This window comes from Chionomys nivalis, chromosome 19 (assembly GCF_950005125.1).
Source record: "Chionomys nivalis chromosome 19, mChiNiv1.1, whole genome shotgun sequence".
In the NCBI taxonomy this organism is placed as follows: Eukaryota; Metazoa; Chordata; class Mammalia; order Rodentia; family Cricetidae; genus Chionomys; species Chionomys nivalis.
In genome coordinates, this window is record NC_080104.1 from 43,693,260 (window position 1) to 43,710,680 (window position 17,421).

A 17,421-nucleotide genomic window follows, 5' to 3' on the forward strand; every position below is an offset into this window, starting at 1 on the left:
TCCCATCCTCCTGCCTCCACCACTCCTGACTCTGCTTGCATTTCTGAGGACTGTGTTCTTTTCGGACCATCAGACCCAACGCCCGTCAGCATCCTCTAAAAACCTGCTGTTTCTTCTGCTAGGTTAGTCCTGGCCCATGATGCCTTTTGTTTTGTTTTGTTTCCCAGGTACCCAGCTTCAAACTTGCGGGATAATTGTGTGTGTGTGTGTGTGTGTCACCCTCCTGTGTGTGCAGGTCATACATATGCTTGTGGAGGTCAGAGGTTGACATCAGGCGTCTTTCCTCAGTTATCGTCTATCTTTTTCCTTCCAATTTATTCTTTGAGGATTTCATACAATGTGTTTTGGTCAGAGAAGACCTCCCGATTCCCTTCACACCCCTTCCAGACCACCTTCCCCGCCACATCTTCCTCCCCACTTCGTGTCCTCTTTTCACCCCTCCCTGAGTCCAGTCAGTGCCGCATGGGTATAGAGCCACTCACTGGAGCATGAGCATCCTTCTATCCACCAGGGAGTCCCAAGGATCACTTGCTGCCTCCCCAGCACAACATCGCCCAGCATTTTCAAACGGAATAGTTTCTGAACTCCTCCCTCCCGTCTAGTCAGTCATGGAGTCCAGCCTCCTCCAAACACTGGTCTCTGCCATCCTTTCTCCTTCTCCTGGCATGCACCCTGCCCCGCTGGAATATCTGAGGCCTGGGACCCCGTCCACAACTTCCCCAGAGGACTCAGCACTCCACCCTTTCCTGACCTAACCCAGCCTTCCAGAAGCTTCCTCCGGAAACGCCCCCTTTCACCTTGCTCACACAACCTTAGATGGTTTACAGTTTGTTCTGGACTTTGCTTTCCAGGCACTTCAAGATCACCTGACTCTGTTCTCCTTTCTTGTTAGGTTGGTCTCCTCCCTGTCCATGAAAATATTACAACGCCTGCATCTGTACACAGGCCTCCTTGGTGGGACAGGATTCATCCACCCACCTCTTCCGTGGAGCCTCTGCCCTCCATGTTCCACCAGACAAGGGCTTGTGATTCCTTGAGAGCAGTTGATTTTTCTACCCCTGCTCCTATTCCAGGGTCCAGTGCTTGCTTTATCCTGTACTCCGGGAATAGCAATGTCTCCTTTGAGCTGTGACTGCATCCTATACTCCTTATTTTTTATTTTTTTATTTTTGAAGGCAGGGTCTCACGGAGCCTAGCCCAGCCTCAAGTTTGCTGCGTAGCCTAGGATGACCTTGAACTTCTGACCCTCCTGCCTCTACCTTCCAAGTGCTAATTACAGGCCTGTGTCACCACATCTGGTTTTATGTGGGGCTGGGGACCAAACTCAGGCGTCCCCAGCCCTACTCTTTGTATACCCCTTATTATACGAGCTACCGCGTTCTGATCACACGTCTGATTCCTGTGCTAGGTTATGAGCTGCCCTCTCAGAATGGTTTAGATGTGGTTTTAAAACAAAGTCACTAACCTTCAACATCTCCCTGCTTTGAACTCTTGGGGAACAATTTTAGTGACTCAACAGGTGTTTGTTGAATAACAAATGAGTCCATTTCTAACTAGCTGCTGTTTGGTCTTCAAAGTTCTGGTAGAATGCCTCTATGTCTCCGCAGCCTTCGACTGTACTATTTCCCAGCCTGAGAACACATGGGTTACTACTACAGACATTAGGATGACTTCTTGAATTGGATCTCAACCTCCTGGAAGGCATAGGGACACATTTATATCATTTGTATGTGGGCATTGACAATGGTGCCAAGCAAATTAAAAACTTAACAAATATCGCTTTCTAAGGAAAACTGTGGCGGCTGATAGCCAGCCAGGAACGTTGCAGTTTTCTTCATACAATTTTAGTCTGGAAATTCAGTACAAGCTCATTCAGAAACAAGTATTATGAATTCCTATTAGCTTCCCTGACCGCAGAACAATTGTGGGTAGAGACATGAACTCTATCAGTAGAGAAATTCTTCCCAGATAAAATTAGTATGGCTTCATAGAAGCCACATACGTGACTTTCACTTTGTGTGTGAGCATGTGTGTACAGGTGTTCACATATGTGTGAGTTCCTAGTCATGCACGGGGTCAGGCAGAGGTTGAAGCCACATCAGACATCTCTCTCCACTGCTCTCCACATTATTTACCGAGGCAAGGTCTCTTCTGAACCTGGAGCTCAGCCATTCCGTCTGGTCTGGCTATCACCTGGGAACCTTGCACTTATGTGGGTTCTGGAGATCTGAACTTCAATCCTCATATTTCCATTTTAATCCACTGAGCCACCTCTCTGGCTTGGAAATGTATAGATCTGTAAAATTTTGTCTGGCTGATTGACCAGTTTTGGGTGGCTATTGGATTACTTTGATGGGGGAAGGGGTACTTTATAATCCTGCTTGGGTTTTTGGGGTGCTGTACTGAATTGGTTCTTGTAGCCAAGATTGTCACCATTGAGGAATGGGAAGCATGACTCCTTGAGTGATTTGGTGTTTCTCTCTCTCTCTCTCTTTGGTTTGATTTGGCCTTTTTCTTAAAAAGTCAGTCTGTGCCCCGAAACCAGTGAGTTGGACTGGACCACCCAAAAATGTGCGTGTGCTGTGCTCTAAGGGCCCATCAGCTTACTTAGGCTGACCAGAAGCCATGACACATGCTGCTGGAATGACAGCTCACAAGCTTACTGACCATAGTCCCAGGCTGTGTCATCAGTCACATTTAAAGGAGAAGATCAGACACCACCATTCTTGCTCTTTCTGGTATCTTTGGCCAATTGTCTAGCTCATGATTTAAACGTAACATGAATCTCTTGCATTTCTGATTTTGCTTGTTTGTTTTTATGGTGTCCTCTGCCCTACACTCTCTCAGATGAGGAGAACCAGTATCAACTGATCACGCCAAGTGCAGGGAACACTACCAGGAGCCAGCTTCACTCTGCCCCTTCTCCTCAGGGCTCTCAATGCCCTGCACACTCCAAGGGACTTCTCTGGTAATTAGCATTGAGAAGGTCCCTGAAAGTGAAGTCTTCCCCACCCACTCTTTATTCATGGGTTCAACATTCCTGAGTGACTAGCAGAGGTCAGAAGCGATGCTTGATGCTCCAGACTTAAAACCATTCAAACCCTGTTTGAAGGTCAGTTGGGGTAACCTGATAGTAAACTGTCTTCACTGGGAAGATAATATTGAATAAGCTTTAGGTTACCCTCGAAAGCAAAATTTGATATATAAATACGTCTTTGGGTCAGAATACTTTCCATTAGTATGCACATATAAAACACAATTATTCATATTAATATGATAGCTTTATAGTATGACTATTATGAAAGAAAAAGATGAAATGCTGTTGACTTACAGAAAACGAAGGTCATGTCGTAATGACATCATATTCTAGCAGTGAATAGGTGATTAGGGAAGTATAGTAACTCTTCACGGACTTTGAATACTAGCAAAGCTCCACAAAACAATGTATTTTAGCTGCACCATTCACATGTTACCATATGGAAATAAGAGAGATAGCAAATATCACCTGAGAAGCTAAGGTTGCTTCCAGGTTCCGTGGGACCACAAACATAGAAGGGAAAACTTAAAAGTATAGAATAGCATTAGGACATCAAGTTAGATACAGCATCTGTAGGCCCTGAGGCTTCTGCCTGGGCGCCTCCCAGAACAGCTAACTGTGGTAGACACCGCAGAGGTGTCTTTAGGGCCGGGAAGACGGCGCAATGGGTAAAGCGCTTGGCTTGCAAGCATCAGAATCAAATCTGGGATCCCCAGAACCCATGTGAAAGCCAGGTGTGGTAGTATCCGTCTGCTCTTCCAGTTGGAGAGACGGGAGGTGAAGGCAGAGAGCTCCCAGAAACTCAAGGACTGGCTAATGTACATGCACGCACACACACACACACACACACACACACACACACACACACGATAAACATTCCCTGTATTCATTAGCTATATTAGGGAAAGACTTGAGAATTAGGGAGAACAGTGTTTTACATACATAGAATGAATTTTATAAAACTGACCTTACCCGCCGTGTTATTCTATCTCAAAAGCTATCAACCATTATATTATTACCTGCCTCCATTTGTTTTTAATTTTTTGAGACAAGGTCACAAGTCGTCCAAGCTGGCCCTGAACTCACTATGTAACTGAGATTGGCCTAGAACTCCAACCTGGCTTCCATCAGCATCCACACATATATACATATTTTTTTTAAAAAAAATCTTTAAAATATATGGCTTTTAGAAGAAAAAAATTAAGAGAGGGTCTTATGTAGCCCAGATGGTCTTGAACTCTCCAGTAGTCAAAGATGGCCTGGGACAACTGATCCCCTGGCCTTTCCCTCCTGAGTGCTGGAATTCAAGCTTGTGCCTGCATATTTGGTTCTCTGTGATGCTGAGGGAATCCAGGGCTTCCAGCATGCTAGCTAGACAGGAACTCTACCAGCCCAAGAATTTTATTTTCTTGCGATGCCGGGGTGAGTGGTTGAACTTAGGCCCTCACACATCCTGGGCAAATACTCTACCAGCACCAAGCTACAGCCTTAGCCCTAGAACGATTTGAGTTACTTACGGAGCTAATGTTAGGCTCCGGCCTTTCATCCTAGCTCCTTTCTCAAAGGAAGTATGGGGTTTTCTGGAACAACAATCATGGTAGACGGATAGCATTGCCAAACACCACTCTCTGGCTGTTTTTACCTTACTTGGGGCGGTGGAATTCCTACCACTATGCAATCCAACTGGACTCGGCTTCCTTCCGGAACTTCTCGGCTCCGTAACTTTTGTGTGAAGCGGGGAGGCTGCCCCAGAGGTTCTTCGTAGTACAGGGACGAAGGTGAAGACCCCGGGGTGCTGTCTCCAGCAGCAGCCTCACCCGCAGCCAACTCAGCCTCCCGCCTCTTAGCTTCCCGCTGTTCTATCGCGTGGTTCAGCTCGTTGTCCCTGCTGTCTGCAGGGATAGGGATGGGTACCGATGCTCTTTCCCGCCTCTCTGTCAGATCTGAGAAAGCGGGGCTGTTTTCCTGCAGGACTTTGTTTTGAGATTCCTGCTTGCTCTTGTGGTTTTTGCAGGCCCGAGGTCTGATCCTCTTGGAGCTGTGAGCTTTGAAAAGAGAGGACAGCTCTTCGATGAAGTCGGCGGCCTTGTTTAGGAAGACTTTCTTGGACTGGCTTTCAGAACTGTACTGTGGTCTTTTTGTCTCCGGTGGACTGTCTTTTGAGCTGCCAGGACCTCGAGGGCTATCCTGGCAGAAGGCAGGTTCGAAGCTTGGTTTGGGCGAAAGCTTCGTCTTGTCAGAAGACAGACGTTTCCTAGCTTGAGCTTCATCCACTCTCTCCAGAGGGTCGTGGTTGATGGCCAGCCTCGCCAGATTGACACTCTCATCCAGCTCTTCTTGGCTTAGGAAGGCCGACAGATCCGGAAGGTCCTCTTGCCCTCCTCCTTCGGCAGCCCCGGAAGGACTGCCGAAGTGGAAAGGGTTGGAGGAAGGTTCTGCTCGACTCCGCTCGTTGTCCCCGCGATGTCTGGTTTCAGCCAGATAGCTTTCTCTGAGAAGCTGAGAGATGGAAGTAGATGCTTCTATGCTGTCGTCTTGCATGCTGTATCAAAGTGATGGGCATAGCAAAAAAAAAAAAAAAAAAAAATTCAGACCACTGTCACGGAATAACAAGACTGTATTTACTATAGCACAGACTTAAATTACCTAAGAAATGCTTAATTCACCTAATGTTGACACTTCCACAAAAGTGACTTAACAATGCTGCCTCATTGTAAAAGGAAATGAAACTCAATGAAGTCTCCCTGAAATTAAAAGTAAAATCCTGCTGGGCGGTGGTGGCTCATGCCTTATTTAATCCCAGCACTTGGGAGGAAGAGGCAGGTGGATTTCTATGAGTTCTGGGCCAGCCTGATTTACATAATCAGTTCCAAGACAACTAGGGCTATAGAGAGAGACCCTGTCTTAAAAATCCAAAACAAACAAACAAAGAAACAAACAAAAATTGCCTGGGGATTTCTATTTCAGTACTTTTTTTTACATTAAATTGTATTGTACGAGCTATGAGATAACCATAGCAATTTTATACTGTGTCAGGGCTGGGGATGGAACTCAGAGGCAGAACGCTTGCCTAAAATGTGAAAGATAAAAAAATCTAAGCCTAATTTATAAAATCACATTTATTTATTTATCTATCTATTCATTTATTTATTGTTGTTTAAGGCCTACATGTGGCATGGAGGGTCTTTCTTCCACCATGTAGGCCTAGGAAGCACACTTGGGCTTGACTGCAAGCACCTTTCCCCACTGAGCCATCTCATCGACCTGTCTGAGCCTGATTTTGCTAACAGTTGCAGTGGTCTCTGTGGTGATGATGTGCAGATCTGTTCTACTTCCTTTCCTCATTCTTGCCAATCTTGTTAACTTGAGGATAACAGGATTACAGAAAAATAAAAGAAGTTGACAGCATAGTCTCATTTAATTGCTGAAAATGTGGTCTTGGTGTCTACAGCTCATGAAAAGAAATGATGTTTATGTTGTTTGACTAGAGACAAGATGTTTAAATTTAGTGTTGTTGCTGGTCTCAGTCTGTTCTTGAAAGCTAGGATAATCTGGGGGGCTTCATGTTGAGTCTAAGCTGTGGGGATTTGGTTTTTTTAGATTTAAAATTAAAAAAAATCATTTGTATGTCTGTGTAGAGTCTGTCCACAAGTGCCAGTGCTCAAGGAGGCCAGAGGCATCAGCACCTAATGTGGGCACAGAGAATAAAACTACACCCTCTGCAAGAGCAGTGTGCTCTTAACGGCTGAGCCATCTCTCCAGCCCCAATCTAGGTTTTTAAGAGTGTCTTAAATTAGCCCTGGTTAAGAGAAGACACGAGAGGCAGCAGAATGTAATGCTTGACAGGGGACTTAGCATGCCTGAGCGCAGTCTTAGTTTGTAAATTATTAATATATCACCTTTTGAAAACGAATACTTTTAAAACCTTTAGGAAATACATGAGGCTGGAAAGTTGGCTCACTGGTTAAGAGAGTACTTGTTCTTTCAAAGGTTTGAACCCCAGCACTCACATGGAGGCACTAAGCATACGTGTGGGTACAGACATATGTGCAGACAAAGCACTCACATGAATAAATTGTGTTTTTTTGTTTTTTTTTTTTTGTTTTTTGTTTTTTGTTTTTCGAGACAGGGTTTCTCTGTGGCTTTGGAGCCTGTCCTGGAACTAGCTCTTGTAGACCAGGCTGGTCTCGAACTCACAGAGATCCGCCTGCCTCTGCCTCCCAAGTGCTGGGATTAAAGGCTTGCGCCACCACAGTTAAATTAATTACTTTCCCAATTATCCTCTCTTCAATATTCCCGGCTTCATGAATAAAATTTTAAAAAATCTAGAAAAAATAAATAAAAAAGAAAGGAAATAGTACAATGTGATTTGTACTGGTGATGTCACCCACTGACCAGAGGGATAACAAACTTGTCTCTCAATTCTCCCCCATCCTGAACAGATGCTACAACCTTCCCATTGACCTTGACTCGCTTAGCATCCCACCCTTTAGCTCCACCCACCCTCAGGTGTGGCGACTGAATGAAGACTACTTGCCACTCTTTGCTACTAGGTATCGGCCTTGTCCTGGAAAGATGGGGGTGAAAATAATACCCTAAGATTCACGACAGAGCCTATTTCAGTCCGTCCGTCTCTTCTGCCTGGCGCAGTAGTCCCTCACTTACATCACACTGAAGGCTTCCTAGGAACTTCCCTGGCTCCCAAACTTTCACAGTGCTATCCCAGACTAACCTCTCAACTGGCAAAGTAGGCAGTCACCTTGAGAGGACATTTAGAGAGGGCTGGAAAGATGGCATGCAGTAAGATGGTTTTGCGTGCTCTTGCCAGAGCCTGGGATGGTTCCGACTGGAGTTACTTCAGTGAAGTCTGTTGTGCCTTCAAAGGTGATGAATTTAAAATTCATGGGTGCTGGATGAAAACCATCACCTTAGTCTAGGAAGACGATCATTGTGATACAGATGCTAATATGAAAACTGAAGCTATTTTCAGGAAGATTTAGTTAAGCAAATTATGATATGTTCACTTACTAGAATAGTTTTAAATTTTGTAGAATGATAATATGCAAAGCAGCCCATGAAAGCAAAACTAATGTTAGTTGAAAATTTTCATTTGTGCATGAACTCTGTGGAAGAACAGATGCGGGAAATAAGGTTCAAAATGCTATTTGAAAGCTTATTTAATATCCTGATTATCACCAATAATTCATAAATCAGTTATTGTAATTACTCATTTGTTATCGATGACTTCTTTAGCTCTGTTTGAGTTTCTGAATAGCTGAAGTGTGAAGGTGAAAACTAACACTGCTTAGAAAGCGGCATGCCTTTCTGTTTGAGGGATGCTATTATTTGCGACGACGTAATGTGCCTTTGTTGTTAGCTCTGTGTTTGCATTGGCTTAGATCCGGAGTTAACAAAGAAATGAGCATTGGCTTTCGAATTAGGGAGATCTGAGTTCAAAATATGGCTTTGCCTCTTAGCAGGAATGTGACTGAGACGTCGACGTGATTTCTCGAGTTCACTTCCCTTATCTTATCTCCACGTAATCTCTCTCCCTGAGAGTCAAGAAGAACAACATCAAGAAGGCAAAGCCCTTCACACACAGCCTGTGCTTGTGAGGATGCAACTGATATCATTATTTTTATTTATTTATTTATTTATTTAATTTTAGTTTTTTTCGAGACAGGGTTTCTCTGTAGCTTTTGGAGTCTGTCTTGGAACTAGCTCTTGTAGACCAGGCTGGCCTCGAACTCACAGAGATCCGCCTGCCTCTGCCTCCCAAATGCTGGGATTAAAGGCGTGCGCCACCATCGCCCGGCTATCATTATTTTTAAAGACATTTCTTTTCCTTCCTAAAACATGGCACAGACATTGATGTTGAAGAAATTTCAGAAAATTCATATTTAGGGTGGAAGTGGATAAAGAGAATAGTCACTGATTTCTATATAAAGTTTTTTTTTTTTTTTTAAGAAGCCAACTGAGATACGTGTGCTTGTTTTTATGTTTACGGTTCTGAAAACTATTCCAATAATAAAACTTCCAAGTATTGAAAAATATAGGATTTCTGTAGTAGTTTTAATGTCTTATGCTCCAAGATATTGGTACTCGGTGCTCAACATCTGTGGCTTCCTGGCCATCTTAAGTTGAGAAAGCCTAACTTCTGGAAGCCTTCATCTCAAGCTGTGAAACAGGGAAGACAGCAGTGGCCATCTCTGGGCTGAAGTGATGATTAAATGGTCTCGGCGTAAGGCAGTTTTTAAACAATCAACAGAGGGGTCGTTACTCTTGACTCATAACTGCCATGACCGCACGTGGCCCTGTTTCGAGATGGAGCGATGGGAGCACTAGTGAAATAACCTCCTGGGAAGGACGTGGACAATGCACTGGCCCCTCGCCTTGTCCTTACCCAGGATGGACGGCTGTCTGTAATGCATGTCTGTATTCTGCTGAGATCCAAGCTCATGGACGACCTGCCCTCACTTCAGAACACTGGATATATTCTTTTCGATTGGCCTGCTCACTGTTCCCACCTCTCTTTCCTCTCTTTAGACTAAATTCTGCATAGTTTGCAACTCTTAGCCAAGACATCACCACCCTCTCTCCAATATGCCTGAAAACCTCATGTTCTTATCACCCAACACAGTGCTTAATGAAATATACTGAATTTGTCTTTTTTTAATTGTCTCTTCTACATTGTTCTGTCTTCTCTCTATAGACAGAGAACAGAAGGTCATCGACAAATACCTGCTGCGTTGCTTTGTTCACCAAAACTTCCCATTAGCTCTATTAGTTATTTTTTTTTTTTTTGATTGCAGGGTTAGGTTGAAGAGATAAAATGACAAAAGAAGGCGTATAGTCAAAAGAAAAACTAACTGATACTGCAAAAATGAAAAAAGGCTTCGTACACTTTGGGCAAACATCCTACCACTGGCCACAACCCTGCCATGTCTTCTAATAACTATTAGTTGAACATCTCCTCGATGCCAGGTGCCGTTCTAGGGATTGAGGATTCAGTGGCCAATAAAAGACAGAGCTTCTGTTTTTATGGAACTGAGTTCCTGGGGGTAATTGATCCAATGTTATGAGCAAAAATAATGTAGGGTGTGGTGGCCAACTTTAAAGTGGGGAGGGTAGGCGAGAAGGGTGCGTTACCGGGAAGGCCAAGATAACCTATGATGGAGACATCAGTAATCTGACCACCTGGGAGAATATTCTTTACCAAGGAAGGAATGTCAAGGTCAGAAAGAAAACACGTTTGTGGCGTTGGAACAAGCCCTATGTACCCAGGGATAAAAAAGAATGGAAGACACGAGGTTGGGAAAATACAAGGCCACAGAATGCATGTGGCGGCTCATGCCTGTGATCCCAGCACTTGGAAGGCTGAGACAGGCACAGCACCACGGGTTCTAGGTCAGCCTGGACTGCAGTGAGCTCCAGGACAGCCTGAACTGTAGAGTAAGACCCTGTCTGTAATAATAATGATAATTGATGATGATGATGATGATGATGATGATGATGATAATAATAATAATAATAATAATAATAATAATAATAATAATAATAAGAAGAAGAAGAAGAAGAAGAAGAAGAAGGGAAGGGAAGGGAAGGGAAGGGAAGGGAAGGGAAGGGAAGGGAAGGAAGGGGTAAAAGGTAAGATCATATTAGGCCTTGCAGACCATGGAAAGGGCTTCAATTTTTTTACCATATGAAGGGAGAAGATGAACAGGAATCAGTTGTGATGGGCGATGCAAGTCGCAGGGGCGGGGCGGGGGGCAGTGAGCCATAGCAGCAGGAGGTGGTAAGGAATGGTTGGACTTGAGATCCCTTTTGAAAGCAGAGGCCAACGATTTGCTCATAGGTTGAGAATGAGAGATGAGAGAAAGGCCAGAGTATTTATGACCTGAGCAACTGGGTGGATGGCAGAATCAGATCCGGGGAATGGAAACCAAAGGTTCTCTTAGACTTTTCATCTGGGGTGTTCTGGGACATTTGGTCGTATTCTCATTTCTTTCTCTTGTAAACTGAAATGCAGTTTTATGTCACTTTCAAAATAAGATGAATAGTTGCTCCTGAGAAGACATTATGGTGTCTGCGAACTGGACCAGGCAGAAGACATTATGGTGTCTGTGAACTGGACCAGGCGGAAGACATTATGGTGTCTGTGAACTGGACCAGGCGGAAATGAAGCAGCCCCATTAGTTGTCTGGATAGACCTGGCTATAGTCCTAAGTCAGTGGCCACACAGAGAATTTACTTAGCGGAATTTCTTTGTGCTTTCTTTTCCCTATGACTTTTCCTGAGGAGAATCTGCCCTGGGAACTTGTTTGCTTCATAAAAAACAAAACTTGATGCTAATACCTTTATCTCCCCCCCCCTCTTTCTCTCTCTCCCTTCCTCCTTCCCTCCCTCCCTCCTCCCTCCCTCTCTGTCTTGGCACAGGGTCTCACTGTGTAGTCCTAGCTGACCTAGAATTTACTATGTAGACCAGGATGGACTCAAACTCATAAAGACCCATCTGCCTCTTAAGTGCTGGGATTAAAGGTTTGTGCTACCCTGCTTGCTTCCTCCCTCTGCTTGGGCTTGAACCCAGGACCTCCAGCATACTGGGCAAGCGTCTATTATTAAGCTCTATCCCCAGCCCGTGGGGCATATTTCTTGACTCATTATAACTCAGTGCTATGTTCTTCAGGCTCTAAAATGTCCCTGTTGTTGGAAAGATCATACACTATAAAGTCATCTTTCATTTACATTTAAACTGGCACTTTGGGGACTTAGTCCAGTGGCAGAGCATTTGTCTCCTATGCAGGAGGTCCAGGGTTGGCTCTCCAGTGCTACAAAAACAAACAAGCTGTGGTATCACCTGGAGAACTGGTAAAGCCCAATATCAAATAACTCAAATTGAAACATAAGTGCTAGAATTTTCTGGTTATGAAATATTAATAATTGTTTATTTTTTGGTGCTAGGGACTTAACTTGGAGCCTTGCACTTGCTAAACACGTCAAGTATCATTATATATATATATAACTGCAAAAAAACAGCCACAGAGGTTGGAGGTGAGGAGAGGTTGCGCAAGAGGCCAGAATCTCAATTAGACAGAAGAAATATGTTCTGGAGATTCTCCGTGCAGCATGGTAACTATAGCCAATACAACAGTGTATGCCAAAATATAAGCATGCAATTATTAGCTTGACTTAATCACTGTACGATACATATATATAAGACACTATGCTACTACCATCAGCAAACACAACTTTTGTCAATCAACCTTAATAAAACTGTAAAACGGGAAATATCTTTTACACACAGCTCTCTAAACACGGCTGTACATTCATTGCAGTGTGGAGAACACATTCATAAAACCACCACAAAAACAAAACAAACCCATAAAATCAAATCTAGTTTCTAGGTTGACACAAAAGCAGTCTAATAGTTAATAATTACTGATGAAGAATTCTGGGACAGGAAAAGTTTAAGCTACTTACCTTCAAACTGCACACACACACACACACACACACACATCCCCTGCTTACTTCCTAGGTTTGTCTCAAAAGCGCTTTAAAAATAGAGCAATGTGGGGGCTGGCAGGATGGCTCAGGGATTAAGAGCACTGACTGCTCTTCCAGAGTACCCAGGTTCAATTCCCAGCACCCACATAGCAGCTTGCAGCTGTCTGTAACTCCAGTTCCAGAGAATCTGACATCGTCATACCAATGCACATGAAATAAAGTTAAATAAAGTTAAAAAAAATAGAGCAATGTGCACATTTAAGATAACTATTTTCTGCCGATACGTAATTACTAGGCCTAGAATTTTCATTAGGGGAACCATGAGACAATGTTCTCTTTGGGGCTTTGTTTGTGTCTTTCTGACAGGTTCTCTTGTAGACAACGCTATTCTCAAACTCAATTTGTAGTTGAGAATGACCTTGAGATTATGATCCTCCTGCCCCTACCTTCTGAGTACTGCTTTTTAAAAAAAACTACATTTTAGTCATTTAGAGAGAGAATGTGTGTGTGAGAGACAGAGACAGAGAGACAGAGAGAGACAGAGAGAAACATGACTGCATATTCTTGTGTACCATTGTTTATACGTGAACATCGAAGAGCAACCTGTGGGAGCTGTCACTCTCCTATCATGTAGGTCTCAGGGACTGAACTTGACAGTAGACACCTTTACCTACAGAACCATCTCACTGGCCCTACTTTTTTCCCCTTAAGACACAATTTCCCTATGTAGTTCAGACTAGCCTCCCTCAATGCTCCTGCCTTAGCTTTCTGAGTGCTGAGATTACAGATAGAATTTCCCAGAATTCCCCAGCAGAAGCGAGCCCTTTGGGAGGTACCCTTGCTTGGGGAACTATGTATGGAATACCTTTGTGAAACACTGGACTGCCAGTGAGACGCACTTTGTACACCATTTCAATGCCTATCCCTTGATAGCTACTACATTGATCATCTTGCCCTTTGTCTTCCTTCTAGTCTATCTGTAATGCAAACGGCATTGGTAATTTAATGCATTAGTGTAGATAGAAGTGGGGACGAGATACGGGAACGTGCCAAAGTCCAGAAATAATGAGGCCCATTCTCTTAAAGAGCTTCTGTTCTGGAGGAAGAAAAACAGCAGACACAGACAAATCCAGATAACAGACCCAGGAAGAGAATATGTTGGGGGTGAAGCCAGAGGCACATACATGCAATCCCAGCACCTAGAAGGCTGAGGGAGCAGGTTTGTGAGTTTGAGACCAGCCTGGGCTACACAGCAAGATCCTGGGTTTTAAAAAGTTGTTTTGTTTGTTTAAAGATGAAAAAGCGTGTGTTGGAATCAGGCAAAGCTGAGCCCACACAAGGAGAATTAGTGAGGGAGGGTCTCTTAATTAGACCCCTCCCGAAGGCCAGAGTCTGCCGGTGAAAGCACTTTGAGAAAATATGGCAAAGGCCAACAGGCCATTCTCTCATTGCTTTCATAAACTGATAGAGGCCAGGGAGTAGGAAAGAAAGATTTCACTGATGCTCAAGAAAGGGAGATTGGCTATGCAACATAGCAGTTTTGTACACAGGAGGGGACCAATGTGAGAGAGCCTGTAAGAGACTAGTGTAGGAGATGCTGACACCAGAGCCCAGTCACTACTGAGGCTGAGACACAGCAGACAATTGATGACCAGAAAATCCCAGGGCCTGTCGATGGGATCTAGGGCTAGAAAGGTGTTTGCAGGCTGGAGTAGTTCCATGGGACAGCATATACTTAGCATATACAGAGAGAGAGAGAGAGAGAGAGAGAGAGAGAGAGAGAGAGAGAGAGAGAGAGAGAGAGAGAGAGAGAGGAAAGAGAAGAGCATTTGTTGCTTTTTACAGCGGACCCAGAGAGGTTCAACCCCTAGTGCTCCATTTCCAGGGCTCCATTGCTGCCTTCTGACCTCTGAGGGTCCCAGGCATGCATGTGACACACATACACAAGGCAGGTTGTTCCCTTGAAGGACATTGTGACACTCTAGAAATGTTTAAAAATGTTCTGTAGACAATGGTAGAAACTCATGAAAGCATCTCCAAGCAAGGAGGAAAGGCTGTTTTTTCTTTTAAAAACAAAAAAAAACAATCTTTCTAGGCCATTTCTTTTCAAAACTTCTTTTGTAAAAACTATCTCCATCAATTCCAAAACTGACCTGCATGATAACCTCGTATGGTGTTCATAAACTGTATTTCGGAGTGGATCCCTTTTAACAACACTGTTGTTGCCATATTGTGCATGTGTGCCACTGCATGGTGTGGAGGTCAGAAGGGAACCTTAGAGAGTCTGTTCCCTCCTTCCGTGAAGCGGGTCTTGCGGAGGGACCTCAGGTCAGACACTTGGCAGCGCGTGCCTTACCTGTTGCACCCTCTCTCCATCCCCGTGGGTGTGCATGGTGTATGCTCCTGTAACAGGAGCACGTGAGGAGCCTCTGCAGCAAATTATAGACGTGTGAGAGAGTTGGTGCCTCCCTCTCAGAAGTGTAAGTCTTGTTAACCACGCAGTATCAGTGGGGACACAGATGACATTCCAGAATTGCCTAGTGGCCAGTTGTTTCAGAGTCTACTTACTCGCTCCACTTCTCCCTGTACCTCAGATTTCCTGCGGTGACCTTGATTTCAAAGATTTTGCTTGTTGTCAAACAGAATGTCAGAGATAGTATCTATATAGATGTAGACATTCTTGACTTCCTAGAAAAATACTTTAGATTTTAAGTGACTCTAAGAGTATGACTAAGGAGAAACTGTAAAGTTATGACAAAAGTTAATTCATAGCCTATACAATTCATTTTCTCATTACTAAATTATTACTAATATGAAAATGATCATATTACCTTAATTATTTGGGAGAGATAAAAATCTAGACTAGCAGTTTCGTCTCTCGCAAATCACGGCAATCTCCCATCACGGCATGATGGGAGCGACTCTAACGCACACGTGAAGATCTGTGGACAAGGTGATGCCATCTCTTCACGTCATGCACCCCTTTTGACTGGAGACACCGAGTCATCTGCCTTTTCTCTTTGCTTGGATAGTTTTAAAAATATTCAAGCTATGCCTCTAATTACTGCTAAGAGCTAAGAGTATAGTGTACCAGGCCAAACATTTGCCACTGACTGTCAAGTATCTGATGCAGCTGGAGAGAGGGAGGGAGGGAGGGAAGTAGGGAGGGAGGGAGGGAGAGAGAGAGAGAGAGAGAGAGAGAGAGAGAGAGAGAGAGAGAGAGAGAGAGGTAAAGAGAGAGGAGAGAGAGAAAGGAGAGAGAGAGCGCAGTGTCTCTTGAGCAGGGCTTTCTGCAGCTGTTGTGTACATTAATCCAGGGGGCAGATCTCCCAACCCTAAATATAGCAAGCAGATCCTTTTACAGGATAAAAAAAAGTTTTAAATGAAAGTCTTCAACCATGGAGTCATACTATTTCAGATTTGATTCCTTTAAGAGGGAAACAGGCATTGCACACATATTCTCCATGTAGACCACATTAGTATAATCGGTGCGTATGCAGAAAATGTCAGTCATGTTTGCCACCGCCTCCTCTCTTGAAGTACTTTTCCTTAGAACCCAAACAGGGACTCGAATGGGATACCATCTCCGTGAGCCTCATCCCGGCCAAAAGCTTTGGGATAGAAAGCCTTATTTTCCATTTAACTGTGTATCTCATCAGACGTAATTAGAAAGTTCTCCTAGGTTTTGCTCTAAGGAGCAATAATTACTTCTCTGAAATGTCCCTTTCCCCATAGTCAGCAACCCACTGCCAGAACACACTTTCTGAACTTAAATCTGGATGTTACCTTGCTTTTTTTTAGGTGACCCAGATGAGGCTGTCCGACCCAGATGAGGCTGTCCAACCCAGGCTCGCTTCTTCTGAGACGACAATTATCCAAGGAGAAGTTTCGGGTGAAAACACGGGAGAAAGGGGAGATTCTTCACGCCCTTGGAAAGAGAGAGCAGCCGTCCATAGAGCACTCCGAGTTAACCTCAGTGTTGGTGAAGATGGCTGTTAGAAGCTGGGCAACCTGTCACCACCGTGGCCAAGAGCATTTGTCAGCTCACGGGTCCCAAGTTATTTTGAGCTGTATAAACCATGTGCCTGTGAAACATTCCACCTGATTGGACAGGAGAAAACTGAGCAAAGGGATTCCATTGCGGGACAGCACCTACAGGAGCCCGGGTCAGTGGTATTTTTCTACCTATAGAATTTCATTTACAGCTGGAAGCCCGACATGTTTATTGATTGACATTTTGAATTAATAGTAAATGAGCTATATCACACTCCACCTGTCAAAGAAAATGGCATTACTTTAAAGGCGCATCAGAATTTGTCATTTTTGCTGTTATTAAGTTTAAAAAACAGATATGTTTATCTTGGTGAGTTTGTGTGTGTGGTGCATGCGGGGGGGGGGGGTGCACAGGCGCCACCGTGTACCTGTGGAGATGAAGGGCTGGCTTCAGGAGCTGGCTGACTTCTTCCACCTTATGGGATGTGGGGGTCAAATGGAGATTATCAAGCTTGTCAGAAGCACCTTCACCCTTTAAGCCATCCCATTGGTCCAGTTTCTTTAATTTTAGTCAATGGAAACCTGACTTCCATTTAACTGCTAAGACACTGAGAAAACCTGTCTACGGGAAGGAAATACAAAGCGGAAATTGACAACTTGAAGCCAAGAGCTTTTTAAAACTGTCCACAGGGAGCTAATTCCAAAGCACAGATTAAAAAAAAAAATACAGGAAAACTCCATTGGCTTGAGAATCAACACAGGAACAACACATTTAAATGACTGTCTTCACAACCTCGGGACGGGCTGGCGTATGCCTTTAATCTCAGCACTCAGGAGGCAGAGGCAGGTGGACCCGTGAGTTCAAGGCCAGCCTGGTCTATAAGAGC

General features: G+C 44.1%; 1 protein-coding gene across 1 annotated transcript in view; it reads right to left on the reverse strand.

Annotated features, from left to right (window-relative positions):
- Nucleotides 1-16,556, reverse strand: part of Mypn (myopalladin) — a 79,283-nt gene extending 62,727 nt beyond the window's left edge. Inside the window, exons 1-2 of the mRNA XM_057751916.1 lie at nt 16,328-16,556; nt 4,680-5,579 (exon numbers count right to left, since the gene is read on the reverse strand). Coding sequence (XP_057607899.1) covers nt 4,680-5,578 — 899 coding nt within the window. The 5' untranslated portion in view covers nt 5,579; nt 16,328-16,556. The remainder of the gene's footprint in view (nt 1-4,679; nt 5,580-16,327) is intronic.
- Between the last annotated feature and the right edge of the window lie 865 nt (nt 16,557-17,421).